Source organism: Syzygium oleosum, unplaced genomic scaffold (genome assembly GCF_021117445.2).
Source record: "Syzygium oleosum isolate NSW1041296 unplaced genomic scaffold, Sole_v2.1 Sole_v2.43, whole genome shotgun sequence".
Lineage (NCBI taxonomy): Eukaryota > Viridiplantae > Streptophyta > Magnoliopsida > Myrtales > Myrtaceae > Syzygium > Syzygium oleosum.
In genome coordinates this window covers 567,976-595,561 of record NW_026607527.1, presented here as the reverse complement: position 1 = coordinate 595,561, position 27,586 = coordinate 567,976, and the positions used below count along the sequence as shown (strand labels likewise).

At 40.6% G+C, this 27,586-nt stretch overlaps 1 protein-coding gene across 1 annotated transcript; it reads left to right on the top strand.

Moving 5' to 3' along the window:
* Positions 1-10,096: 10,096 nt before the first annotated feature.
* Positions 10,097-11,398, top strand: LOC130136210 (S-adenosylmethionine decarboxylase proenzyme 4-like). The gene has a single exon (XM_056306372.1). The coding sequence runs from the start codon at positions 10,235-10,237 to the stop codon at positions 11,303-11,305; it is 1,071 nt and encodes a 356-aa protein (XP_056162347.1). The 5' UTR covers positions 10,097-10,234; the 3' UTR covers positions 11,306-11,398.
* Positions 11,399-27,586: the final 16,188 nt, after the last annotated feature.

Here is a 27,586-nt window from a genome sequence, read left to right as displayed (position 1 = left end):
CTTCTAGATTTTAATGACCCTAATATGAAATTCACACAGGCTTTATTTGCCCGACTCTTTTAAGAACTCGCAATCTCGAACAACGTCGATATGAGATAATTCTAATAATTATAATACGTGACTTAAGTTCAATAAAGAGATTGCTACCTTGCAGTTAGACCAATTTGACTAATGATCATCCCATGTGAAGACGTAATTACTAGTGAAGTTCCGGGGAGAGGTTTGAAAGGGACCAAACTATATGCATGCATGAACATATTGCTAGCATTTGTATATTAAAGTAGCATACTTATCCAGATTGCCATGATAAGCCATCGATTCTTTTAAAGGCATTTCTTGGGTCCAAATGTACTTTGCTTTCAATGCTTTTTGATGATTTGTGACTCGACATGTGCCGTTAAAGTCCTAATCAGATATGTTTTCTCCACTGCAGCCAGTTGATGTCTCTTCAAGTCAATGAAAATGTGCAGGATTGGCCACATCAACAGCCTCAAGGCATTTGATTGTCCTAAGTTTAAATCTTAGATGCACAAAGACTTGTTGAGGTAAGAAGTTCTGTCAAAGGACTTGCTGAGTTAAGAAACTTATGTCTAACATGGGCAAATACCCCTACCCCGAAAAGAAGACAATTGTTTCTAAATTTGCCTCAAGTCATTATGCAATGTGAAGCTTTCCCTCATTCTACTTATTTGTTCCAAACAAGTACCTAACTGAATTAGATTCTCAATCAAAATTTACAAACTTAGTTAGAGTATGCGTTTAGTTACTTTTTTTGTTATCTACACTGAGTGCCTCAACCTCTTAGAACGCTAGAAAAATCCTATCGAGTCACCAGTCCCTCGTCTTATCATAATGGGTAGGTAAATTAATTGACATCTCAAGAGGCTCTTGGTGGAGAGAGAGAGATCTTTGATGTTGGTATTTCCCAAAATAAGACTAAAAAAGTGGGTTCCATCCACAATTTAGCAAAACAATTGGGTGCGCATGGAACAGTAGCACTCAGGATTGTTAATTAGTGCCCCCAAAAGATCAACTAGCTATAGGGCTATGGAAATGTCTAAGTGTGTGCATCAATCTGCTACACACACACTCACACATGTGAGGGAATTGTGCGCGTGCAAGCATGCTTGGCGGCTAAAAGGCTTTTTTGGTTCAATGACAACAAGAATTGCCGATGTCCCTCAAAGCAAGGACCTTGTGGGGACTCCCATGTCTCTCTACAGACTAAAATAATGACAAGCAGAGATGGAATATTGAAACCCAAGATCAAGAATGGCCCTTGGGTTGCCAAGAAGTTGGGGCACATCCTAGATGATGCTAAGCTAGTGCGGGACCTCCTTGTGGTGGTTTGATGAGGGCACAATCACCTTTGATATAAAGAGTGGGGTCCAGTCATGGTCCCGGTCCATCATTTGCGTAGGAGGAGTAAAAAATCATTTTAATTCATTTTGGAATAAACTTTATAATTTGAGTAATTTTTTTCATTCTAATCTCGGGACGTAATTAGCTATGGTATAAGATTGCAATAAAACAATTGAATTCTTATCCGAGGAAGGTTTCCATAGTTATCAATAGATGAGATCAGTTTGGACAATAATTTCGTGATTGATAGGAAAGAAATTATACTCTAAAAATAATCGATATTTGAAAAGGCCTCTTCCACTTTGTGGGAACAAAATGCCCACTAGCTTGCTCGTAGCTACTAGCTTTGTATATCTACTCTACACTTGCTTTCTTTTGAGCTTCTAAGTTTCAAAGTTGAAAAGACTTGATTTTATAATGGTAAAGAAAGAAGATTTTGTCAAACTTCTTTTTATGTGAAAAGGGGGGACTAGGATTTTAGTGTGGGAGTTTGATTTGGGGACTTTTTTGGGCAGATTCGGTTCGAGAATATGCATGCATGGTTCCACACCTTGGAAAGTGGTTGACCAAATGTGTGTGAGAGAGATGATGCATGTGTTGGCTTGCGTCTAAGATGTGGGCTTACTTCTCTCATGGTGATGCGCGTGCAAGGCAGGGGGCGCAATGTGTGGTCGTGATGGGTCCACCATATTGCCCATACAAATTTTTTATTGACAATAGATAGAGCTTCCAATAGCTACTTTCCATGTCTAACAAGGTCGATGTGGCACCACATCAGAAAAAAATGAGAGAGTCGGAAATTGACAAGCAACTAATGTCTATCCAATTACTGATAAGGATTGACGATCTTAAATTGGGTAAAAGTTAATAAACTTTTCCCTAAAGTTTCGTTTGTTTCGCATAAAACATTTTTCTCATTTCTAAGTATTTGGATCATTTAGGAAAATGAGTTAACGGAAATCCTATACTTAAATTCAAAAAAATGATTTACTCTTTAAAAAATCGGAAATCATTTTTCAAAATATGTCTAAGTAGTGGTGCTTGGATAAAACATCCCGCACCTGGGCACGGGAACCCTAACACTCATTCTCAGGTCTCCGACATCTAGGACCGGACCCCGACGCCCAAGCCCGCGACACCCATGCCTTTGCTCGGGTTCCCGCACCCAATCGGGTCCCCAGCATCCATATCTGAGTCCCCGGTGCATGTGCCCAAGTCCATCGATGTCGAACCTAGGACCTTCGTGCCCGTGCCAGGGCTTGGGTCCATTAAGGCCGGGCATGAGGCCCCAATACCCATGCCTGATGCCTCGACACTAGGGCCATGTTCATAAAGACTAAGCGTAGGACCCAAGTAACCATGTGCAGATCCCCCATGCCTAGGTCTGGGTCGACAAAAGTAGTGCTCGGGTCCTCAATACATGTGCACGAATCCTTTGTGCTCAAGCCTAGGTCCATCAAGGCCTAGGATTGAGATTGTGGTACCCGTGCCCAAGTCCATCAAGGCCAGCCTTGGGACTCCGGTGCCCATACCTAGGTCCGTAGCGCCCATGCCCGAGTCCATTGAGGGCTAGCCTAGTTACTCAGTGGTTGGGCTTGGGTCCACAGAGGCAAGGCCCATGTCCATCGAGACCTCGATGGCCAGGCTGGGGTGCACAAAGGCGGGGCCCATGTCCATTGAGATCGAGCTCGAGACCTCAGTGCTTGTACCTAGATCTCTTATGCACGATCCAACGAGGTTGGAACCCAAGACCTCGGTGCCCACGCTAAAGTGCATCGAGGTCGAACTTGGGACCCCAGTGCCCGTGCTTGGGTCTCCGGCGCCCATACCTAGGTCCATCGAGAACAAGCCAAGGAACCCCGTACCCGTGCCCAGATCCTCAAGCTCAAGACCCTAGTGTCCGTGCCTGGGTCACCCACGCCCAAGCTTGAGTCCATCGAGGTCGAAGCCCAAGACCATAGTGCTCGTACCAAGGTCCATTGAGGCCGAACCTAGAACCCCTGCGCCATTGCCGTGGTCCCAAGAGCTCAGGTCCATGTCCATCGATGCTGAGCTCAGGTATTAGATACCAACGATCCTAGGCCTAGCCTCGATGGAACCGAGCCTAGTCACTGAGGACCTAAGTCTAGTTATTAGGGACCCAGGCACTATCATAGATGTTCCCGAGCTAGCCTCGATGGACCAGGGCTCGAGTGTCAGGGACCTGAGCACCAGGATCCCGTGCTCGGCCCTTGTAAACCCTTCTTCAGGTGTCGGGGATCCGAACACGGGCACCGAGGCGTTAGGCCCGGCTTATATGGACCCAGGCCGGGGTGCCAAGAAGTCGTGCACGGGCACTGGATTCTCAATTTTTGCTTTTGTGGGCACAGGATTGGTGCCTACGTTCTTGCCCGGGACCCAAGTGGCCTTGCCAGGTCCTCGGCACCTGAGTCGGGGTTTATCGAGGCTGGACCCGGCATCCTAGTGACTATGCTTAATTCTTCGGTTGCCCTTGCGCAAGTCACTAGCGTTGAATAGTATATGTAGATTTTCCTTTCCAAACGATGAAAATATTTTATGATTCTTTTTAGATTTGAGCCAAACACCGGAAAATATTATCATTTTTCCAGAAAATGACTTTCTCAAAAACATTTGCTAGAAATTTAATATTTTTCGTGAAACAAATAGAGCCTAAGTTTAGGACGAGGGTGAATTGGACCCTCGCCTGAGTCTAGCAAGGAGTCTACGACCTCGTTAAGGACCAATGGAAGTTAGGTCAGAATTTTGTGGTTACTTTCTTATAAAAAAATATTTGAAAGGAAGTTTTGCTTCAGTATGGTCAAATAGTATAAGATTGGATAGCCGTATGTACTTATTTCAACGAATCAAGTTTTATATATTTTGGCGTTTTTTAGAGAAATTTATACCCCAAAAAACTGCGTTGCTTAGGAAATCAAAAAATGAGTCTTTTAGCCTTTCTGTGTATTCCTTGAATCTAATTAGTTGTCTTTGGTTCTTAGATTTATGTTGGGTCAAGAGTCAATATGAGTATTTCGATTTTGTCTAAGGAATTCTGTTGTTATCTTTTAAAAATTTAAAAGTAGTTGTCTCGATTTTCCCTATGCTTGAGGGATCTTTCAAGTTAAGTTTGTTTAAATCCCCCAAAGCTATTGATCTTGAGGATTAGAGAATGTTGCGATTAATAAATTCCATATTTGAACTCCTAGATTGAAGTTTTATCTTAAGTCTATATCTCCTGCTGCATTCAGTTGAGTGTTCTGTTATATGCCACGTGTCCTAATGTGGATTTTTTAGGTTGTGAGCTTTTTGCTTATTGCATTGTTAATGGGAAAATTACCAAAAAACAAAAGTCATAAACCTATTGTATTTGTGTCAATTTAGTCATAAACTTTATAATTTGATTTACTTATTTATTCTTTCTTTCTTTTTCTCTTTTATTTTTTTCTTTATTATGGCCAGTTAGGGCTCGACGATCCTCGCCGACCACTAGTTGAGGGCCTGCAAGCCTTTGTTGACCACTGGTAAGGGTTGAGGCCCTCACCCAAAGCCCCGGTAGGCCACGGGCGAGGGCTGCCTTGCCCAGGTCCTCGTCAGATTGGACGAGGGCAACCCTTGCCCAACCCTCATCGATCATCACTTGAGACCGGCCATCGGCGAAAAGGGAAGAAAAAACAAAAAAAAAAAGAAAAGAAAAAGAAAAAAGAGAAAATTCAGGAAAATTTTAAAAATTATCATCATTAGCTCTGGCCACGTCACATAAACAGCCGGTGCTGATTGGACCCATCACGTTAGTATTTTCCAATCAAAATTGGCCGGAAGGATTGCATTTGTAAATCGTTAAAAGGTTAAAACTGAATTGGTACAAGTGCAATATATTTATGAATGTTTTGGTAATTTTTCCCATTGTTAATTAATGCCTTCCATTAGTTTCCATTATGTTAACAATGATATATAGAAAGCAATAATATATTAATCCCGATCGCATAAACATTATCCTCAATTACGTTAAGTAGATCAGATTGCCAAATTAAATAATTCATTGGAAACATTATCAATACAAAACGATTTAAAAGATTAAATTGGAAATGATAAATTTATGGATGAAACAAAAACAAAAAAGACTTGATCTCAATACAGCATATATACGTAACAGTTGATTTAATGCCTGGGAGGGAACTTAATTTGAAATTTGGAAATCTCGAAAACGCAATCAACGTCCAAGTAAAGATAAAAAAAAAAAAAAGAGAATGATATGATACTGCCACCACTTGTAACTTCATCTACAAAAGTTAATGGTCAACTTTTTTTATTTCATGTACGATCCTCCCGAATTCAAGGAAAATGTTGGAAATTATCGGCTCTTAATTTTCTTATATATGATTTGTTTTTCTTTTACATATAATATAAACATTATCTGAGTGTAAAAAGAAACAAAGGAGTGATCATTTTCGAATTAATTATTTTGTCCACTAGTGTAAATAGAGCTATTTAAGAGCACCTATGAAGAAGCAAATTATCTGGCAAATGATATCGGAATCTACTAATTATGAGCGACATGCAGAGATTGCCATGCATTAGGGACATTTAGACTTATGTATGATTGTGTTTGTGTTTTGGAGAGAACTGTCGTGCGAATCATTTGAACACTTATAATTTCTTTACACTGTGCATGGTTAGGGTTTGACCAGATGCATGCCCGACTTTCTTTGAGTGCTGCCTCATTTCTCGCAACATGTATGGTCTCCAATCTACCTGAGCGTGATTGCTTATTGAAAAGATAGAGATGATTTTCTAGGGACAAAAAGTTTCATGTGGAGGAACCCTAATTAAGATGGCTAATCAGGATGAAATGTATCTGTTTCACCAAAATAGTGTCCATGAAATATCTTTCGAAATATAGATGGATTAATGAGTGAATCAATAAAGGTTCTGAAGGGTCCTTTATTGATTTTTTACAGGAAAGTAAATAACAAAAATATTAAAGGTACAAAAACCGTAGGCAATCGCGGCCAACCATGTATATTGCAGGAAAGTAAATATAAAAGATAAATTTGCGACAACGTTGAACTCTTTGATAGTTTGAAGGGGTTCAAAAAGAGTACACTTTGGGTATTTATAACTCTTTACTGACGGCTACAAAAAGTGGTTACATACAACACTTACTAAAAAAGAAATAACTTCCTAATCCTATGGGTGTGTACAAGAATTTACAATCTCTTATTATCTAACCATACTTATGCACAAGAAGTTACATATTCGAAAATATCGCTACGTAGTAATTACATGTCGATGTCGATGACTTCATCCCTAGTGAAGGTTCTCATCCCTGATATTTGTTGTCGACAACTTTATCAGAGTACTCGATTTTCCTTGAATTATCGATTATCCTGTTCATCGATGACTTTTGTCCACCAAACTTTTTTATTATCGACTAAGTCTATCTCTTGTCGATTATAACAAAAAAATTGGTCATTTTTTAGTGTCATAATATGTCCCCTTTTAAAGGAATGGAATAATTCATCGATCATTCAATTCTTTTAAATTAGATAATCAAAAGTCACATATGCCCCCTTGTCATTGGCAAATTTAACATTTCCTTATTGAATTGTTTTTTTGAAAACAATACAAACAAATGTGCTATGGCTTCGTGAATTGTGTCGCTCAAAATATTTTTTGTTTACCAAATCTTCTTTAATCGAGATAACTTGGCTTTTCGTTAATTTTTATCATGCTATCTTTTAAGAGTAAATCGAAGATTTGGTCCCACTTATTAGTGTTGAACAAGTAAACTTGAGAGTCTTTAGCCCAAAACATTCTTGTTTCTTTTATTTTGGCAGGTTTTAAAGATCAACAAATGTAAGGCTTTTTGTGCATCATTTTTGCCATATTTATTTCAATGTTTTCATTCGGGTCAGATTCATACTCTTACTCATGATTTTCCATTAAAGTCATGTTTTTGTAAAGCCTTGATGTGGCCTTTCTCTGTCTTCTACAAATTGCTCATACTTATACACTCGCATTACCCATTGAAATAACTCGGCAAAGTCTTGGCCTTCAAATCTTTCTCATAGGTTAAATTTTAACCCAATGAAAGCCAAATTCATGAATGTTCTATCTAAAACCAAAGTGAGGCATATATTTTTAGCCTTCTTAAACCGAGCAATAAGCTGATGACTGACTCACAATTATACTAATAAAGTTTAGCCAAATCAACGATTGATACTTCAGATATCGTTCTATAAAATTGAGAATGAAATTTGCTTTTCATTTTTGCCCAATTATACACAGTGGTAAATTATTGTAACAGGTAAAAGCAATTTTTGATAAAGACAAAGGAAATAATCTAAGTTTTAGAAACTCATTTATCCCTGCTTCCCCATGTTGGACTATAGATCAAACAATATGTTCGATGGTTGATTATTCATCTTCACCAATAAAAATGGAAAAGTCAAAGGTTTTGAAACTTCTTGGAAAGGGCTAATTATCGACCCATTGGGGATGCGATTTCCTACACATGTATGAGAACACCATTGTCTAACCCCAACTGTTGCCAAACTTTTTCGACAAACTGTGAGGGTTTAAGAGTGGATTTGATTGGCCATCTTGCCCCGTAACCAATGATGTTGGTCTTATCGAATTATTTACTTTAATCGACATGTTAGGCCCAACAAGAATATTCATATTAGGTGGTACCAATGGAGTCACTGGACTTACATTTTCAACATTTGGCAGTTGACTGGCTTGTTGACCAATTTGGTTTACCATATTATTGTTACCAATATGGTTGTTTTGACCAACATTATCCTGGTTATTCTCATTATTCTGGCCTTTGCATAATTCTTATAGGGCGTTGACTACGTTGACCAATATTATTAGCATCAATCAATGGAGAAAGACTAGTAACATACTCGTTGAACGATCCTGACCATGAGAGGGTTTCATTCACAATATTGATGACGATCAACTTGATCATGTTGGATATATGACTCACAATGAAGTTTGCCATATCATTGTGCTGCTCTTCGAACATTCTTCTCATTGTTGACACCATGTTTGGATTTGGTGAAACTTCTCTTAACTACTCATTAGTGTGATGCATTAGAAGATCAACTTCCTCACGTCAATCATTTTTTGCTGCTTTCCTAGCAACTAAAGTATCTCATTACTAGTTTGTGGCAATAAATGGTTGTTGCCAGCAGAAGTGTCGGACTCTTGTTGATTTATGGTTCTTGCCATCGTAGTGTCCTTCAATCAATAAAATGTGTCCCATTGAGTGTGTCGATCAAATATCTTTCGAAGTATAGATGGATCAATAAGTGAATCGACAAAAGTTGTGATGGGTCCTTTATTGATTTTGAACAGGAAAGTAGATGGCAAAAAAATTAAAGGTATGAACATTGAAGCAATTGCGACCAGCCATGTAAATTGCAGGAAAGTACAAATAAAATAGAAATTTGCAAGAACGTTGAATTCTTTGATTGGTTAAGAGGTTTACAAAGAGCACACTTAAAGTGTTTATAACCCTTTACCGGTGGTTACAAGCGGAGGTTACATACAACGGTTACTAAAAAAGGAATAAATTCCTAATATTATAGGCGGATACAAGAACTTACACAATCTTCTATTATCTAGCAATACTTATCCCAAACACATGACATACTTGAAAATATCGCTACTCAGAAATTTCATATTGATGTTGATGTTAATGACTTCATCCCCGGTGAAGGTTCTCGTCGATAAATTATGTTTGTTGTCGATAACTTTATCAAAGTTGTCGATTCTCTTCAAGTTTTCTACTATTCTAATCATTGATGACTTTCATTCACCAAACTCTGCTATTGTTGACTAAATCTGTCACTTTATTGATTATAATGATCATTTTTTGGTGTCAACAGTATCGAAGTATAAATCGCAAATTGGAAAATACTACATCGATCATCATATTCTTCTCTCATATTAGGATGAACTGTATCTACATGTCTTGATGATGATCTTTTAATAATATCATTCATCATATACGAGTTTAATGAATTTTTTTGTCAAATACGAGCCCAATACAATATTTGATTATTTACCATCAATACTTGTCGAATATGAGTCAAATATGAAATAGGTATCACTGATTGTCGAACTCTTTCAGAATCCTGCCATAAAAATTATTTTCAACATTTCTTAATAAAATATGCATGATTCTATTATTTATTGTACATCAACTGGAGACTCAATACGCTTAATCCCTTATTTCTTGTACATTCGATGATATATTTATTACCAAAATTTGCATAAATTTAGATATGCAGATTAGAGATTTGCTAAGATTAAAGATTTGTTAAAGTGACCATGAAAACAAAAATATCAGTTACAGCTTACTTGAGAACAAATCATGTGACTCAATCTCGGACAAGCTTTACTCATGAATAGGTTTGCATTTGGCAATGGGGGAACAAGAAAATCCGCGTGGCCAAAAATTTCGTTCCTCTGTTCTTGTCCGAAGAATCAAGACTTCACGAGAAGAAATAAGAAACAAAAAACCAGAAAATTTAGACACCATCGTATTCGTTCCATAATGCCTGCAATCATTGTTCTTGGTTGCTTCACCCGCATGCCCCCCATTCCTTCACTTCCCCTAACCCACTTACTCTCTCTCTCTCTCTCTCTCTCTCTCTCTCTTCCTCCACCTATAAAAACTGTCCACCTCCCACTTCTCTCTCACTTCCAAACCTTTCACATTTCACACTATTACTTTCTCTCTCTCTTTCTCTCTCTCTCTCTCTCTCTCTCTCTCTCTCTCTCTCTCAAACCTTACCTTAACTTCCCAGAAAAACAGACCATCTTGCCTCAAACTTTTTTATATTCTTTCTTCTGTGCTAAAATGGCTGCTTCTGGTTTTGAGGGCTTTGAGAAGCGCATAGAGCTCCACTTCTTCGGCGACGACCCTTTATTCACGGGCTCGATGGGTCTCAGAAATCTGGACTTCGAGTGCTTGGAGGAAGTACTCCACGCGGTGCAGTGCACGGTGGTCTCGGCCGTGGCCAATCGCCACTTTGACGCCTACGTTCTGTCGGAGTCGAGCCTCTTCGTCTACCCGACCAAGATCATCATCAAGACATGTGGGACCACCCAGCTGCTGAAAGCCGTCCGTCCGTTGGTCCACCTGGCCAGCGATCGCCTCGGCCTCACGGTGCGCATGTGTAGGTACACCAGAGGTAGCTTTATCTTCCCCAAAGCCCAGCCTTTCCCTCACACAAGCTTCGAAGAGGAAGTCATCTTCTTGGAGGAGAATTTGCCGAGCAGGCTTTGCTTTAGAAAGGCCTGTGTCATGCCCTCCAATGTGTCCTCTCATTCGTGGCATGTCTTCACTGCTTGTGATGGTGATGATGATGATGACTCATCTCATCATCATGAGCTAGGGGAAGATCATAATGATGCCCTCTACACCATTGAGGTGTGCATGACCGAGCTCGACCGGGCTTCGGCTCGTAAGTTCTTCCGTAGAGGGGCAGGGGATGATGAGAAGTACTCTGGGGACTCTGTCGGGAGGGAGATGACAGGGCTCACTGGGATCGGAGACATCAATCCGAGGGCTCTCATTTGTGATTTCGGGTTCGATCCATGCGGGTACTCCATGAACGGAATCGACGGCGACCGTTACTCGACAATACACGTGACCCCTGAGGACGGGTTCAGCTATGCGAGCTATGAATGCGTCGGGTCGATCTACGATGACCCGCATGAAATTTCTAGGGTTCTGAAGAAGGTGGCGCAGGTCTTCCGACCTGGGACAGTGTCGGTGGCTACTACTTGCGCTAGCCACGACGTGTGGAGAAGGGTGGCCAAGGCCCTAGAGCTTGTCGGGCTCAAATGCCGGAGTTGCTCGGCCGACGAATTCCCTGCCGCCGGGACCATCGTCTTCCAAACGTTCACGACGACCCGCCGTAAGTGAGAAGCGCTGGCAAAGTTCTCCGGTTAGAAGGTAGAGAGTTTGAGAGGGGTAAAAAGGAGTAATTATGAGAGAGGGAAGGGGGAATGACTAGGGTTTTAGAACAATTGGGGGGGGTTGTTATGGATTGATTAAATTATGTTCATGGGACTCGAGATGGGTAATAACGTTATTGGGTGATGGGTTATGTAGTTAGCGAGGGATAAAAATGGGAGAGAGAGATCTTTACCAAAAAAAAAAATGGGAGAGAGAGAGAGAGAGTACTAAGAAGATAGAGAGATGATGTTGAAGTTGAGAGAGAAAATGGGGAGGATCATGTACATCATGATAATGCTCCCACTCAGGTTTGTCACGCCTAAAAGATCATTCGAGGTTCTTTGTGTAGTGGCTAAGTGTCGATGTGGAGGGATTGTAAGAGAGGAATTTGAATTTCCCTTCACTTTTTATTTTGATTAAAGCTGTCTTTTTCCTCTCTCTCTTGCACTTTTTCTTCTCGTTCTTTCTTCTCTCATCGTTTTTCTTTCCATCGTACCTTGTTTTGTCGTTCTCTCCTAGATTCTTCGTAAACAGATGATCAGATTTTCCAATCCTCAAGAATGTTAGTTCTATGACAATCCCTTGGAATGTCTGTTTCTTCCACCTATTGAGTCGTTGGAGCCATAATCAACCTGGAGCAAGCACAAAAGTTTTCAAGGAGTTTCATCGCTAGCAATGGCGTTTCTTGAACTTGTCGTGGATATTTTTTTAGGATGACATTCTTTTTTATAATTAAAAGAGTGAGAAGGGGAGATCAGTTGGGATGACACTGCACATAAACATGTGCTCTCTTCATAGAACCATACAGACAAATAAGTACTTAGGTCAAGCTTTTTATTTTGTGAGCCTTGGGAGGTGTCCAACTCGTTGCTGATATAGATTCATGATGTGGTTTGAATTCTTTAATGAATTTTGAGTAAATGTTATATATACTAAGAAGCAAGAAGTTCATGAAAAACTAGTTCACTAGATAAATGATATGACGAGATGAATTGGATAATAAAAACAAGGCTCATATTCATTTTTTTTTAATCATTTAACAAGACCATATTCAACTTCTGTCGGATCACCTAATAATTCAATTTCTGTAAATAACCTTCTTTGCACCTAGTATTACTCTTTTACATACTCGAATTTTGTAAATGGGGTCGATTTTAGATCCGCCTATTCACATTTCTGTCCCTCTTTCTAATGTGGACATCTGCTTCAAGATTCTTCGCCCTCGGATTCATAATTAAACCATCGACAAGAATAAACATCCATGGATCTCAAAAGAGATTTTGTTTATCTAGGTTAAAAAAGTTGCCATAAGACCACAAGGCCGAAAAGGCCCACTAAAAGCAACCAAAGGATCACAAGGCCCAAGACCGAATACATGACCATGGTGAACCTCAGGCCTGCCAATGGCCTTGGACGTGTGTAGCAAATCAATATACGGAACCTGAAAAGCTTCCTTATCTATGGAGAAAATATACGGTGGTTATTGTATCATGTAGGGGTGAGCATGATATCAAGGTAGAACCAAAAATTCAAGAACCAGACCAGTTCTCACCGGTCCGATTTCAGGTTTTAGGACATACAGGGTAGGTTTCGGGTTCAAAAAATTAAGTAATCTATTTCAATGATCAAATTCCAGGTAGAGGAACAAGTCTTTATGTTTTTCTTGTTTAATGTTTTCGCACGATCATGCAGCATTCCATGGCATCTAATGATGAGTCTGTAATCTGAAACTACTAGTATGAGTTTTTATTCCCGACGATATCAATGACTAAGACTTTTACTTTGTTAATTTTTTATATTATTTGTGTGTATAAAAATGAGTTGTGATGAGTGGATTATAGCAAATGGTGGTAATTAGAAATGATGATTTACTGAAATCATTCAATTAACAAAACTAGTGAAACGTGGGTAAACCCCGAAACCTGTGTCAGGGTAAGTTTTAGGTTCCTAGGCATGCATGGTAAGTTCAAGGATTTAAAAATTAGGGAACCTGTTTCAACCAGTAAGTTTCAAATTATAGATGGAACCACTCACCGCTAATATCATGTGGAGAGATCGGTTTATAAAAAAGGAGAGTTTCAAAATTCAAACATAAGAGCTAATTGTGATGCATATTGCGCGGGCAATGTGATTGAACAATTAATCTACTTCGGCTATATGACCATCATATGAAATATGTTTTCCACATTGGTGATAGTGGCGACCGTTCGGGGAATGAAAATTGCATTCGATGGCAATAATCAAGGTTACTTGACCACTGCACACTACTGGGTAGGAATATCAATGGTTTAGTTTGGTTCGGATTTCTAGAAAATTCAAACCGAACCAAATCGAACAATTTGGATGTGTTCTTGCTCCGAGCCAAAATGCGACACGAACCAAATATGATCCAAACAAAAAATGCGGTTTGATTCAAATCGAATCGGTTTTCGATTTTCCTTTTTTTTTTTTTTTTTGGCGCTTCTTCCCTTTGCACCCTCCCTTCCTCACCTAGCAACAAGACCACATTGTCACCGAACTCGCCGTCGCCCCCTCGTTGCAGCTGCGAGCTTCCCCGAGTACGAGGAGGCGGTGGTGGCTGATAAGAAGCTCCCGAAGGAGGGGGCTAGCGACAAGAAGAAGTGTGGCGAAGAGGAGCGTCGTGATGTACAAGATCTACATCTTCAAGGTGCTGAAGCAAGTCCACCCAAACATTGGCATCTCAAGAAAGGCCATGACCATCATGAACAGCTTCGATTGGATCGAAGAGAGACGAGATGGAATCTGGGTGATGCTGGACCTGCTGTTGCGGGTGGTGGTGATGGGATTGACTGAAGCTTGTTTCTTGGTGGGTCCGCGAAAATGGCTTGTGGGGTTTTTGAGAAGGAGGAGGAGGAGGTTGGAGGAGGCGCAAAATGAGGGCGTCGACGAGCGGGTCTAACAGTGGCTGAGGCGGTGCGTGGCGGGGTGTGCTGGAGTGGGAGTAGTAGTTGCTGCAGCAACAAGGGGTCGGGGGTGGCGGCACGTGGTGGCGGTGAGCCATGTGGGGGAGAGGCGGAAGGAGGGGAGAGGTGGTGGATCTAGGGGTGATTGAAATCCAATTATGGGAGCTTATGACAATCAATCCTTGTTCCGGTACTACTGACCATTTTCCATCTTTTTCTACTAGGGAGGGAAGAGGAAGAGAGAGAATAAAACACAAAAGGGAAAGAGAGAGGAAGTGAGGAAGAGGAAAGAAGAACGCGATAGTGTGAAGTTAGAGGAAGAGAGAGAAGAAAGCAGAAAAAGGAAATGGGAGAGAGGGAAGGGAGTCCGAGGAGAGCAGTAGTGAAGAGAGAGAGTGTGTCAGCGCATAGGGAAAAAAAAAAAGAAATTAAAATTTGATAATATCTGAGCCAAACCATCACACTAATGAAATTCCTTTAGTTATCATCCGAACAAAAAATGTACAAATTTTTTGTTCGATTTGATTTCAGTTTTGGTTCGATTTTTGACACCTATACTACCAGGGGTTCCAAGGCGGCGACTATATGTGGAAAAGCTATAAACCATTGTGAAGTATCAAGGCTATGAGGTGGTGATATGGAGGATTGCGATAGTCTAAGTAGAACCGACACTTTCCGAGGCCTGTCGAGTCGGTGTTTGACATGCTTGAACACACTCCGACATGCAATCAACACGTGTCGGACATGCAACACGTGGTCAACATGCCGGACATGCTGCCAGCACACGAGTCAACTCGTCATAGAGAGAGAGAGAGAGATAAGCGTGGTGATGAAGAAGAGGTGCAGAGAAAGTTCAAGATGAGAGGCTACACTCTCAAGGTGGACGTCCCCCACGCCGTCAACTCCTTCGCCTCCCGCTTTTCCGAAGCCAAGGACAATACCCATGCTCGTCGTCATCTCCTCCGCCTCCCGCTTCTCCGGCACCAAGGACAGCGCCCTTGACCTTCTCCTTGATCAGCTTGAGCGTTCCTCCTCTCGCTACTCCCGTTTTATGCTTTGTTTTTTTAATTTTTTGATATAGAAAAAGAAGTAAATTCAAATTATGGTTAGGTGAGAGAAGGAAGGTTGAAATAGGGATGGCCTATCTGTGAAGTGATGGATCATTAATAACTCTTAATTTTCACCACTATACCCCCTGTTTTCTCTTTTTCCAAGATTTCTAGTCTTATTTATTAGCTTGACTTTTTTTTTATTAATAAATGGTGGATTAATAATTTCAGTATAAATTCATTCAAGGCTTTTTTTATTATTTATTTATGAATTTGAATCAAATTTAAACACGATAATTTATCATGTATACATAAAAATATAAATTTAAAATACAACGTATCATAACGTATCGAAATTCTCTATTTTTTTAGAAATGATATGTCGATGTGTTATGTCGCATGTCGGTGTCGATATCGGTATCGGTATCGGTGCTACTTAGGTGGTAGTAACTAGGCTTCAACCAAAGTTTAAAGCCTCGGCCCATTATTTGCCCTAACCACCTAAAAAGAAAAAAAAGAAAGGGAACGATAAAACAGAAACAATACAGGAAAGAGAGAGAGTAAAGGAAAATTCGCACGCATTTGTCTCAACCATTCCGATAGGTTGGATTAAAAATTTGCACAGTACCCGGAAATGAATCAAACATTTTGTTCATTTAATCAGAGGAATTCTCGGAGTTAAGTCATAAATTTGAATATTTGTAGCTATCAGTTTTTTGGACTTATTTAAAGCTTATTAAGCTGCGAAATTATATGAGAATGATAGTTTAGAGTGTAGCTCAAAACCTTAAAAATCACAAATTTTAGCTTCAACCCCAATTCTACCATAATCTTTTTTCGTTAAAATAAAAACCCCTCAATTTTCATTCAAGTTATAATTCTACCTCGATGCTAACCTTCCACCTCTCCATAGCTCAACTGTTCATTGTCTTCGACCCAAGATTCATCATCTTCGAGACTCCTTCAAGCTGTATAACAAAAATTGAAGTGAACTGAACTTCAAGATCAAATTCGTTCATGGTCTTCATCTTCGTACTTTCAACGCCCCAAGATGAAGTTCGCTCTTCGTCTTTAACACAAGATCCCTCATTTGTTTCCTTTTTTTTTTGGGGCATTTCAGGGGTTTCTTGCAACCTTAAGGAGCTAATTCAGGAGCTACCTTTGACCAAGAGAAGCAAATTAGTTCCATTTTGTGCTAATTTTTTCCTCTCTGATTTTGTTTTAAATGCTTCGCTTCACATTCTTTTTGTAACTCTCCATGGGATTCGTCGTTGCCGAGCTCCCATGACCACTATCCGAGGTTGTCGTCCATGGCAGCTCGACCGTAGATTTAAGGTTTCTAAACCCCACCATCTCGATCCGAGGTCTTGGAAGCCATGGACAACCTCGTTTGAGGTTGTCGTCCATGACATCTCGACCTTTTCTTGTGAAGATAGTAGGTCGCAAGTCTCGCTCGTAAAGATTTCTCTCGTCCTTGCCCCTTCAACTTTGCTAGTGAAGATTTCCTTTCATTTCCGGAAAAAGAAACAGAGAAAAAAAAGAGGAAAAGAACAATAGGCGCAAAAGGGAAAAAAAAAAAAAGAAGAAGATATGAGAGGTTGAATATGATGAATAGTTAATACAAGCGGTGCTTAAATCCATGTCAGCTTGTTGAAAAAGGAAATGAACAATAGGCACAAAAGGAAAAAAAAAAAAAAGAATACGTGAGAAGTTGAAGATGATGAATAGTTAATATAAACGGTGCTTAAATCCATGTCAGCTTGCTGAAAAAGAAAATGAACAATATGTGCAAAAGGGAAAAAAAAGAAGAAGAAGATATGAGAGGTGGAAGATGATGAATAGTTAATATAAACGACGCTTAAATCCATGTCAGCTGAGATTTGGAAATGCTGAGATGGATTTATCCCTGATGTGGAAATGCCACATCAAAACACATTGGACGAAGGGTTAACGTCAAGGTAGATTTGGAAATTAAGTGAAAGTTGAAAGTATTTTTTTGGGTTAATACCACAAAAAACCCTAAACTGGTACACTTGTGACACATTTACCCCAAACTATTTTTTTGACCATAAAAAACCCAAACTGGTACACCTGTGACAATTTTACCCCGAACTATTTTTTTGACCATCAAAAATCCCAAACTGGTACATCTGTGACAATTTTACCCTGAACTTACCACAAAAAACCCCAAACTGGTACATATGTGACAATTTTACCCTGAATTAAAATTTTAATATTACTTTTTATTTTTTATTTATTTTATTTTTTTCCTTTTATTTTTTTTTTCTTTATCTTCAACCTCTAGCCGGTCGCCGATCCGGCGACCGGCCAGAGACGGAAGCCAGCCAGGGCCGCCCTCGCCGGCGTCGGGCGAAGGCCGTCCTCGCCAGATCCGGCGAGGGCGACCCTTGCCGGTATCGGGCGAGGGCTGCCCTAGTCTGCGTCGGGCGAGGGCCGCCCTCGCCGGCGTCGGGCAAGGGCTGTCCTCGCCCACCCAGGGCAAGGGTGATCCTCGCCCGGCTGCCCTTGCCGGATCTGGCAAGGGCGACCCTCGCCTGCGTCGGGCGAGGGCTGTCCTCGCCGGCGTCGGGCGAGGGCTGTCCTCGCCCGCCCAGGCAAGGGCGAGGGCGAGGGCTGCCCTCGCTAGCTTCGGGCGAGGTAGCCCTCGCCTGGGCGGGCGAGGACGGCCCTCGCCTGAGTTGGGCGAGGGCGGCCCGACGCCAGATCCAACGAGGGTCGCCCTTGCCGAGTCGAGCGAGGGCGGCCCTCGCCAGCGGCTGCCGAGGGCAGCCCTCGCCGGCTTCCGCCTCTAGCCGGTCGCCGGACCGGCGACCGACCAGAGGTTGAAGTGAAGAAAAAAAAAAAAGAACAGAAAAGAAAAAAGAAAAAATTCAAAAAAATAAAAAAATAATATTAAAAATTAGTTGGGGTAAAATTGTCACATGTGTACCAGTTTAGGGTTTTTTGTGGTATGTTCGAGGTAAAATTGTCACGGGTGTACCAGTTTGGGGTTTTTTATGGTCAAAAAAATAGTTTGGGGTAAATGTGTCACAAGTGTACCAGTTTAGAGTTTTTCGTGGTATTAACCCTATTTTTTTTAGATGAAAAATGTTTCGAGTAGAATTTAGACTGAAGTTAAAGTTTGGGGTTTTTTAGAGTATTGAGCCTTTAGGGTATTGTGAAGCCATTGGACTCTATAGAGTCGATTTTGAGTTACGATTTGATCGGAATGAATTTTCAAAGTTTTGAGCACGTTTCTACCTAGTTACGAATTGATGTGCTTGGCGATGATTTTTAGCTGTCTTTTAAGTTGATGAAATTTAAGATCTTCTAGTACTTCAAAAGAGCTTTCTTTTGAAAGTAAGCTTATTTGAATCGAGAGATTTGTGGCGCAACCAAATTCGACACGTAAACTGGGCATGGTGGGCAACAATCAATGTCATGCTATGGGTGAGCTTTTCTTGGTGTGTAAGAGTTATTTTGTTAGATAAAAATGCTTAATTTAATCTATTCATAGTAAAGCAGCATTTTAATTGATTTTGATGACGTTTTTGGCTAAATTGATAAGATTTTGAGTTTGTCGGCTCGAGCAACTTATGGGGTTTGATTTTATAACCCCAAGTGAGTGGTGTTTATTTCTTCTTTGAATTTGTAAACTCATATTTTGAAAGTGATAAAGATTAGACACATTATGTGCTAGGTATGATTTGGTTAAAAGGAAAAAAGTGATGTTTAAAGCATATTTATTTCACAAATATTGAATTGGGCTTTTACTACCCTTTTTGGTTAATTGAGATAACAAAATACCCTTTAAAATAGTTTGAGTTGATTATTTTCGGTTGGTTTAAGAAAAACTTTGTGAAAGAAATTATGAAAGCTTGTAAATACTAATTTGCGAACATAGTTTATAAAAGATATTCTATCTAATAAATTGAAATGTGAAAGTTTATATATTTTGTTATGTAAATTTGATTTCTGATATGGATTTTGAATTGGCTTTGTGAGTTATCGGAGGATGATGTTAGTGGTTTGATGCTTACGTCGATATGTTCTAAACCCATTGAGGGGTTTATGGGTATTGCACACAGCTAGGGATATCCTTATGGACCTAGCTACCGTCAATATAGGTTGAGACTTAGTTGACAGGGAGGGGGGGGGGGGGGGAGAACTTGCTCACCTTCGTCACGGGGCATTAAGAGTGACCATAGTTGGATATTGCGCACCAAATTGAATAATGGAATGGACTATCAATGTGTGATTTGATAAGATTAATCAATCGATTGAACTATTACTGTTTGCTATAATATTATTGATGAAATGGTATTTCTTGTTCGGAAAATCCTCTATGTTGTTTTGACGATAATAAAGACAATCAAAGGTTACTAATGTGTGTATTGGTTGAGTATTACCAAGTGATATATGCACAAGCCAAAATGCAGATATTGTCATAAACGGCATGAGAAGATTCTAATATGAGGAGTGCTCTACCAATGTCTAGAGTGCTCTGTTGATATTTGAGATGAACAAGAAATTAGGTGTTAAAGATGTCTACAAGTTAGAAGGATCTTCAGAAAAGGTGACATTTGGAAGGACCTCGATCAAAGGTGAACAAGTCGAGAAGAACAGGGATGTTTAGGGTGGCTTAGAGGTAAAAAGATCGAGTAAATAGTTGGATGGACTTCCTAATGGTGAACGAGCCTAGAATGAAGATGTTTGGTAATACTTGGAAGTGCCATGAAGATGAACAACTTGATAGAGTCGAAATTGCCAATAAGCTTGGAAGGAAGAAAGATCGACATCAATAGATTGTTGGCATAAGAGCAGCTGCCGATTTCAAATGAGGTGGAAAACTGTGACAAAATTGATGGTTTTTGTGAGTTCAGTGAAAATAAGAAACCAACGTGGTGTCCTTGGAGATCTTTGGAAGCTGACTCGGTCAAATCATTGAAGATGATAAATCAGCGGGGATGCTGATATCCTTGGAGATATTTGGAAACTGATATGGTCAACTAGTGAAGACGAGGAATCAATAGGGATGCCAATATCCTTAGAAGTTTTTGTATGTTGAAGAAACCTTTTTGTATTTGTATTACAGATTGACACATTAAGATTTAGAACATATATCCCATCCACAATATGGGCGCTACCATAAAACAATTCATTAATATAAAATGAACAACTATTATTCTTTATATCAAAACAGAAACCTTCCTTGTCCAAATAAGAAACAGAAATAATATTCCTATATATAGCAGGTACATAGTAGCAATTATTCAGTTCTAAAATCATGCCAGAAGGTAAAGCTACATCATATGTTCCTACGGCTAATACAGCAACTCTTGCTCCATTTCCAACACGTAGTTCCACTTCACCTTTTGTAAGTGTTCTACTTCGTTTTAATCCCTGCACATTCATACAAATGTAAGTACCACAATCAGTATCCAATACCCATGAAGTAGAACTAGTAGTAACATTTACTTCTGTAACATAAATACCTGAATCGGAAGTCTCACTTCCCTTTTTTCTTCAGATCCTCCAAATATTTCTCGCAATTCCTCTTCCAATGTCCATTCTCGCCACAATGGAAGCATACAGCATCAGCAGTCGGACTCGGTTTGGTCTTGGATTTGGGTTTGGGCTTAGTGCCCTTGCCCTTACCCTTGACCTTACCTGGCTTCTTAAAGCCTTTCCCCTTTTGAACCATGAGAACATTAGGGGTAGGGTCCTTCTTGATATTCTGCTCAGCAGTTTTGAGCATCCCATGCAGTTCAGTCAAAGACTTATTCAAATTATGCATGTTATAGTTCATAACAAACGTGTCATAATCTTGAGGTAATAACTAAAGAATAATGTAAGTAGTCAACTCTTGGCTAATGGGAAAGCCCAGCAGCTCCAGGTTTTCAATATAACCTATCATTTTTATGACATGTGGGCTAACTGAGTTCCCACTTGCTAGCTTGCACTCAATTACGGTCTTTACCGTTTGGTACCTTTCAGTGCGTGCCTGCTCCTGAAATGAATTTTTCAGGTTCATGATCATATCATAGGCATCTACGTTCTCAAACTGCTTCTGAAGGTCTGAGTTCATGGTAGCTAACATTAGACATGATGCATCTAATGCATCATCTTTATGCTTCTAATAAGCATTCCTTTCAGCATAGAGAGCGTTGGAAGGAGGTGCCTTCTGGGGAAGTGGTTTCTCCAAGACATAATCCTTTTTCTCCTGCTTGAAAACAATTCTCAAGCTTCTATACCAATCCAAGAAGTTTGAACCATTCAATTTGTCCTTCTCAAGGACAGATCGCAGTGAAAAGTTTGATGCAAAGCCATTTGCCGTTATCTATAACAAATATGCAAAGTGAATTGTTCATTAATATTATTTATAATAAACTCCCACTATACTTTTATAATATGTGTCTCAATAAGTATAGTGGACCAAGATCCATATTTTACCAAGACTCGAGTAAACTTTGGCTTATCGCTCAAGACTAAGTTATTTAGGTAGATAACTCTTTGTCAATTGTATCGAATACAACTCTTGGTTGTTGGGGTTGACATCTCATATCTTATCCCCAAACATTATGCCTCAAGGCTCAAAACTGTTTTGATAACCTCGTTAAGTAAACCAATCTTGATCTATGGATAACCATTATCCATTCTATTTTACTCAAATAGTTAAAGATACCCTGCTTTGGCAGATCCATCTTTTGACGATTCAAGTCTTAATAGGTGTATGATTGAAAAGGCATCATATTATTACTTAATTTTTATTAGGGACTATTAATGTTTATTTAGTGATATAATGTATGCATATTATGAACAAAAACGAAGCATCACTTATCATAACAAAGGTACATCAATCATATGGGAATGAACAATTCCATGCAGGGGTCAAGGGGGCTATGCCCCCTTGTAGGGTTGAGGGGCAGCGCCCCTCGCGGGGTCAAGGGGCAGAGCCCCTTGCAGGGGCTTGGGGGCAGCGCCCCCAAAACTTAGACAGAATTCTCAATTCTGTTTTCTCAGGATTCTATTCGTCCCCTTAAACCGTCCTTGCTAGGGCAGGCAGTTTCAACTAAACCGCCTCTAAGGCTGTCCTGCTTTGTTCCTTCCAATACCCTAAACGAAATTCGTAATTCTGTTTTTTTTTTAACAAAACGCCTTTGGATCAATCACATTAATCCACATTATTACAAGAATTCAAATTCGTTTCAATGTGAAATTACTCGAATTGATCATATCAATTCATATTCCCAATTCATCTGACTCTAATTTAGAATCTTGTAGGGTTCCTGTTCAACTTCAATATATCGCAAGTTGCTCTGATACCACTGTTGGGTTCCTCAAGTGCTAAAAACGCAGCGGAATTTATAAATCGAAACCCTAGACAGGATCTATGCGTATATTGAAATCTAAACAGAAGTTTGACACGTGCCTTTTGCAGATCGAAGGTAAATTGACAATCGATTGTGTCTTGATTAGCGCCCCAAGTGTTGCGCCTCTACCGATATCCACACACATGAACGGAAGTCTCCAACGATCCAAGTACTAGCTAAAGATCTTGGACTTCTTTTTTCTGATCGCCTTTGATCTTCGAGACTCTCTCAAAGATCTCTGAACAGAGAACGATTCTCTTCGTATTTTCTTAGGGTTTTTTTTCGTCACCCACACGCTATATATATATATATATATATATATATATATATATATATATATATATATATATAGCTTCATTATCTACGTGAATTAAAAGAAATGGGGCCGGGCGATTTGGGCTCGCCAAAATGTCCACCTTCAATCGTATGTTTAATCGTTATCTTATAACGTGCACGACCGCGTAGATAAGTTGAATATGAGAATAAATTAAAATCTACTTCTTATTTTAAGTAGATCCCGGCGCACAGAAAATATTAACTCAGTTCGCTATTATATGCGACCTTGTAGGTTCACTAAACATTAGCAGTGTGCTCAAAACCTTTTTTGGCCCACAAGTCATAAGCGGTCTCTAACAAGACATTATGACTACCTAAGTATAGTGAATGTCGGTTTTCCGACACAACCTAATCCACAAATAATATTAGAGTATCAACCTCGATTGATTCCTAGGGCAAACCACTAACAAAATTACCTTAGTTCCTTGCTAAGCCAAGTTTTAGTGAAAATTTGGGTGTCCATGAAATGATGTGCCATTAGAACTAGTAAGGACCCCAATGATGGAGTGCTCTTGAGATAGGCACACCATGTTCATGCCTAGGAGCACTTTGCACAAAAAGACAACTTGATATGACTAAGTTGCCAATAATAGAACCTTGGCACCAATGATGAAGAACAACCCCAATAATAGAACCTTGGCACCAATAATTGTATTGTCTTGCTTGAGACCAATAATTTTGGAATTATAGAGGGTGGTCCATGCCTAGAGAGGGGATTCATGAACAAGAGACAAATTGACAACTTCTTTAGCAAGTTGTTAATAATGAGGTTTATCTTGTAAGAAGACTAATAATAGAGACCAAGCTAGGTGTCCCTTGATTAATAAAATAAAAGGTGACTCTCCCTAGCAATTATTGAGTGTCTTGAAACTAAGGACAAGGAGCTCACATTCAAGGAGCTCTTCACGTGAGAAATGAGGGCCAATGTGAAATCAATAATGGAGTTTATTAAAGAAGGCACCAATGATAGAAAGAGGGACAATAATTGAGGTGTCTTGAGGAAGACATCAATAATTTATGTCTTGAAGACCAAGACCAATGAAGTACACGCCTAATTCAAGAGGAGAGGATCATGCCTAGGGACAGAGAGAGACCAAGGACAATCATCATTTTGGTCTTAATTGATCTAACAGGGTACAATGACCCTAGGAGAGAAACTTGGAGATCAAGTTGGAAATGAGTGGCCTTAATTGAAGGCTTGAATAAGAAGCTTAATAATGGTCAAAGACTTTCAAGACCTCTTCATTATTAACCTAGACTTTTAGGGCCCTCCATTATTAAATTTGGCTCCATCTTCAGTAAGGACCTTTAGTGGACCACACTATAAATAGGCTTGGTCCCCACCTAGCCTTCTTTTTCCTCACACCACCAACTCTCACGCCACTCTCTCTTTCACACCACCTCACCGTCCGGCTCCTCTCCCTTCTTCCTCACGCCATCGTCTCCCTTGGTCACGCCAATGACCATCTTCTTCTCACGTCACTTTCTTGATCCCCGCTAAATCTCGCTTTTGTCGAGTAGTGTAAATAGATTTCCTAATCCCGAGATAGGATGATGAAAGGTGTTGTTGGCTAGTGTTTGTACCCGATTTGTGCTTGGACTTTGCATAAAGCTTGCTGGTCGTTTTGTCCTTTGCATGCTACAAGTTCGAGTTGATGCATGACTCGGCCGCGAAAGAAGGAACGTATGTCTTGTATGCACGCTATGGTGCATAGGTCGAAACTTGCTTGGCAAAGGTTCAATATTGAGGCGTATCGGATCCGAGTTAAGTTGGTTTGGTTTATTGCTTGGCGCATCGGATCAAGTCACGAGCCTTGGACCGTGGCCGACATAATAGTTAATTTCGGTTAAGTCCATGAATCGCACTTGCACTTATGTCTTCGGACTATTGTTTGCATGGCTATAAAAGAAAGATAAGACTTGGATTGCTTGATGGTTGTAACGCATGGACACACGTGAGACTAAAGCCGTCTACGATGGATTTCGAGACGTTTCCCGATGGATTTCGAATGCCCAATGGATTTTGAAAGGACTGGTGGATTTCCGTCAAGAATGAATCAATCCCGTGTGTTCTATCTTTGCATGCATCATGTAAATACCATGCTTGATGTTCTCTTAGCAACTGTGTGCTCCATGAGTAGTACATAGGCAAGGTAAGAAATACCTTTGCTATTGATCTGCCAGTGACAACCCATGGCGGTAAGGTCGGACGCGGGTCCGGCGACGATTTGTTCCTCCTCACTTGAAATTAGTGGATTTACTTACTAAGTCAATGTCACTCCCTGTTGTTTTTCCCAGACTTGTAGGATGGCGGCTCTGCCAGTGCGTTTCGATGTTCCTATAGAACTCGTAGTTGATGCTTTGGATGTGGTAGATGTGGAAACAGGTCGTACTTACCGGAAGGTGATCTCGCAAGTCCTAGTAGATGAGAGATTTGAGAATCCCGTTCCCCACAAGTATGAAGCATAGTACATGTGGACGAGCGAAGGTTTGTTTGGGCCCCTCCGCGAGTTCAATGGTCCCTTCGGTGGTGCCAATAGGCCGGCACCCGGGAACGCCGCAAGTGAAGTCTAGGCAGTGGTTCCGGCTCAAGAGGGACCGAGCAAGTTTTGAAGGAAACTTTTGGGAGACCCTTTTTGGAGCTTGGCTGAATGACCACGGTAGAGGTGCTAAGCATAACCCAACCATGTTGTTATAGCGGGTATATGTATGTGTGTGAATCGGCCCATAAAAGATAGGGTATGTAAAAAGGCTTGGCTTGTAATGTATATATAAGCTATCATGTAAGAAGGTTTGCTCGTGATGCTTATCTTGATCCTGATGTTTGTTCTGATTTTGATTGTTTTGATTGTCCCAATTTCATGCATCCGCTTGTTCATAACGAAAAAATAATAATGAACGGGATGTCGCAAAGCAAACCACATGTTACGGTCTTGGCCAGGACGTGACATAGTGCTTACTAGAAAACGCTACAAGAAGCTGTCGAGGGACTCACAAGTGCTGCTAGGATCTGGCTTGGAGCGCCGGGAGTTAGCCAAGCACGTCAAAAGGAGCTAGATGCTATTGCAGGGTCAACGGTGATGCAGGTGGACGCTGAGACTTTTTTAGGACACTACAGGGAGTACACTGGCACGACGAAGGCTTGTTGGTTGCTCCACCAGGCACGACAATGAGGTGCAATAGTGGTGCATGAGGTGTCAGGACAATGATCCCAAGCTAATGAGTAAGGGCCGAAGAGCTGGGCTGCTTCATTAGGAGGACGTTGGTTGTTGGGATGAGGGATCGTCCTAATCTGTTGGCCGACGGTGGTGCTGTGTTGGCGCAAAGGTTTACAGTGGTGGCCGTGATGGGAGGTCTAGGAGCTTGCAATAGTGATGGAATTCACTGAGGGGTTGCTAGGTGCTTCGCCGGTTCATGTGGCGTGTAACAAAACTTGACAGAGGTGCTAATCGAGTGGTGGGGTGCGGTGGCAGCAGGCTAAGGGTAAGCAGTGAACTTAAGGAGAAAAGAGCACCTTATATTTAGCGTCGTGTGTATATCGTGTATATGTGTTGTGAGCCTTTGCCAACCTCATATGGGAAACAACACCACCCCCCCCCCCCATATTTTATTGTGAGGAAAGAATGCTTATATAAGTATAGATTTAAATAGGGACTATCAGTTTTAAGGTGGCCCCCTTCTCAACCTGGAACTGGAAATCATCCACGAAGGGCTAGTTCCATAAACTAAAAATCGGGAATCACCCACTGATACTTGGATTCACTCGGAAACGGAACCATAAATCCGGTTCGGTTCCCAGGTGGGTTCATAAAATTGGCCGTGTCTAAAATTGGCTATACATGTAAATTCACAAGCTTCACCACTTGTGAGTTTGCCACAAACTTCAACAATCATAACACAACAATCACTACGAGAGTTTGCCATGGTTCAAAAGCTTCACTTCAAATACACAGTCTACATGACAAATCTACTTAATTTCTCATGTAGACCACTCTAACCGAAGAGGGACTAAGGACTTACAGGAGAGGGAGTGATGGGCGTCGTGACTCATGAGGAAGCAAGGCTGCGAGAGCAAGTGTGAATACGTGAGGGGAGAGTGAAGTGAATGAGGGATTAAGGAAGGCTCGATGGAACACTCTAATTAGGGTAATTAGGGTTTTGAAACATATATATATATATATATATATATATATATATCAGTCCGATCCAAGTGAATGGGTCCACACGTGAAATCGGGAACTGAACCGATATTCACAGTCGGAACCGTGAACCGTCCAGAGTAGGCCAATTCAGTGTGGTTCCTTTGCTCACCCCTAGATTTAAGGCTCTTCTCAAGATATCAATTTCTAATATTGAACCAAAGAGATTATGTGATATATTTAAGATAGGAAATTAGGATGCCTCTCCATTCCCTCCCTTATGACCGAAATTTTGAGCACAAAATGCCTTGTTCCTTAATTTGATTAGGGAATGTAAGCTTACCGAGTTTAGCACTCCCCATGTGCACCTTACATGTGATCTTCAGCCAGTATGGATTTTCAATGGGCTTGGCCAAATTTCATGCTC

Excerpts from the sequence above, each read along its gene's own strand:
- LOC130136210 (XM_056306372.1), top strand. The coding sequence starts at position 10,235 with ATGGCTGCTTCTGGTTTTGAGGGCTTTGAGAAGCGCATAGAGCTCCAC.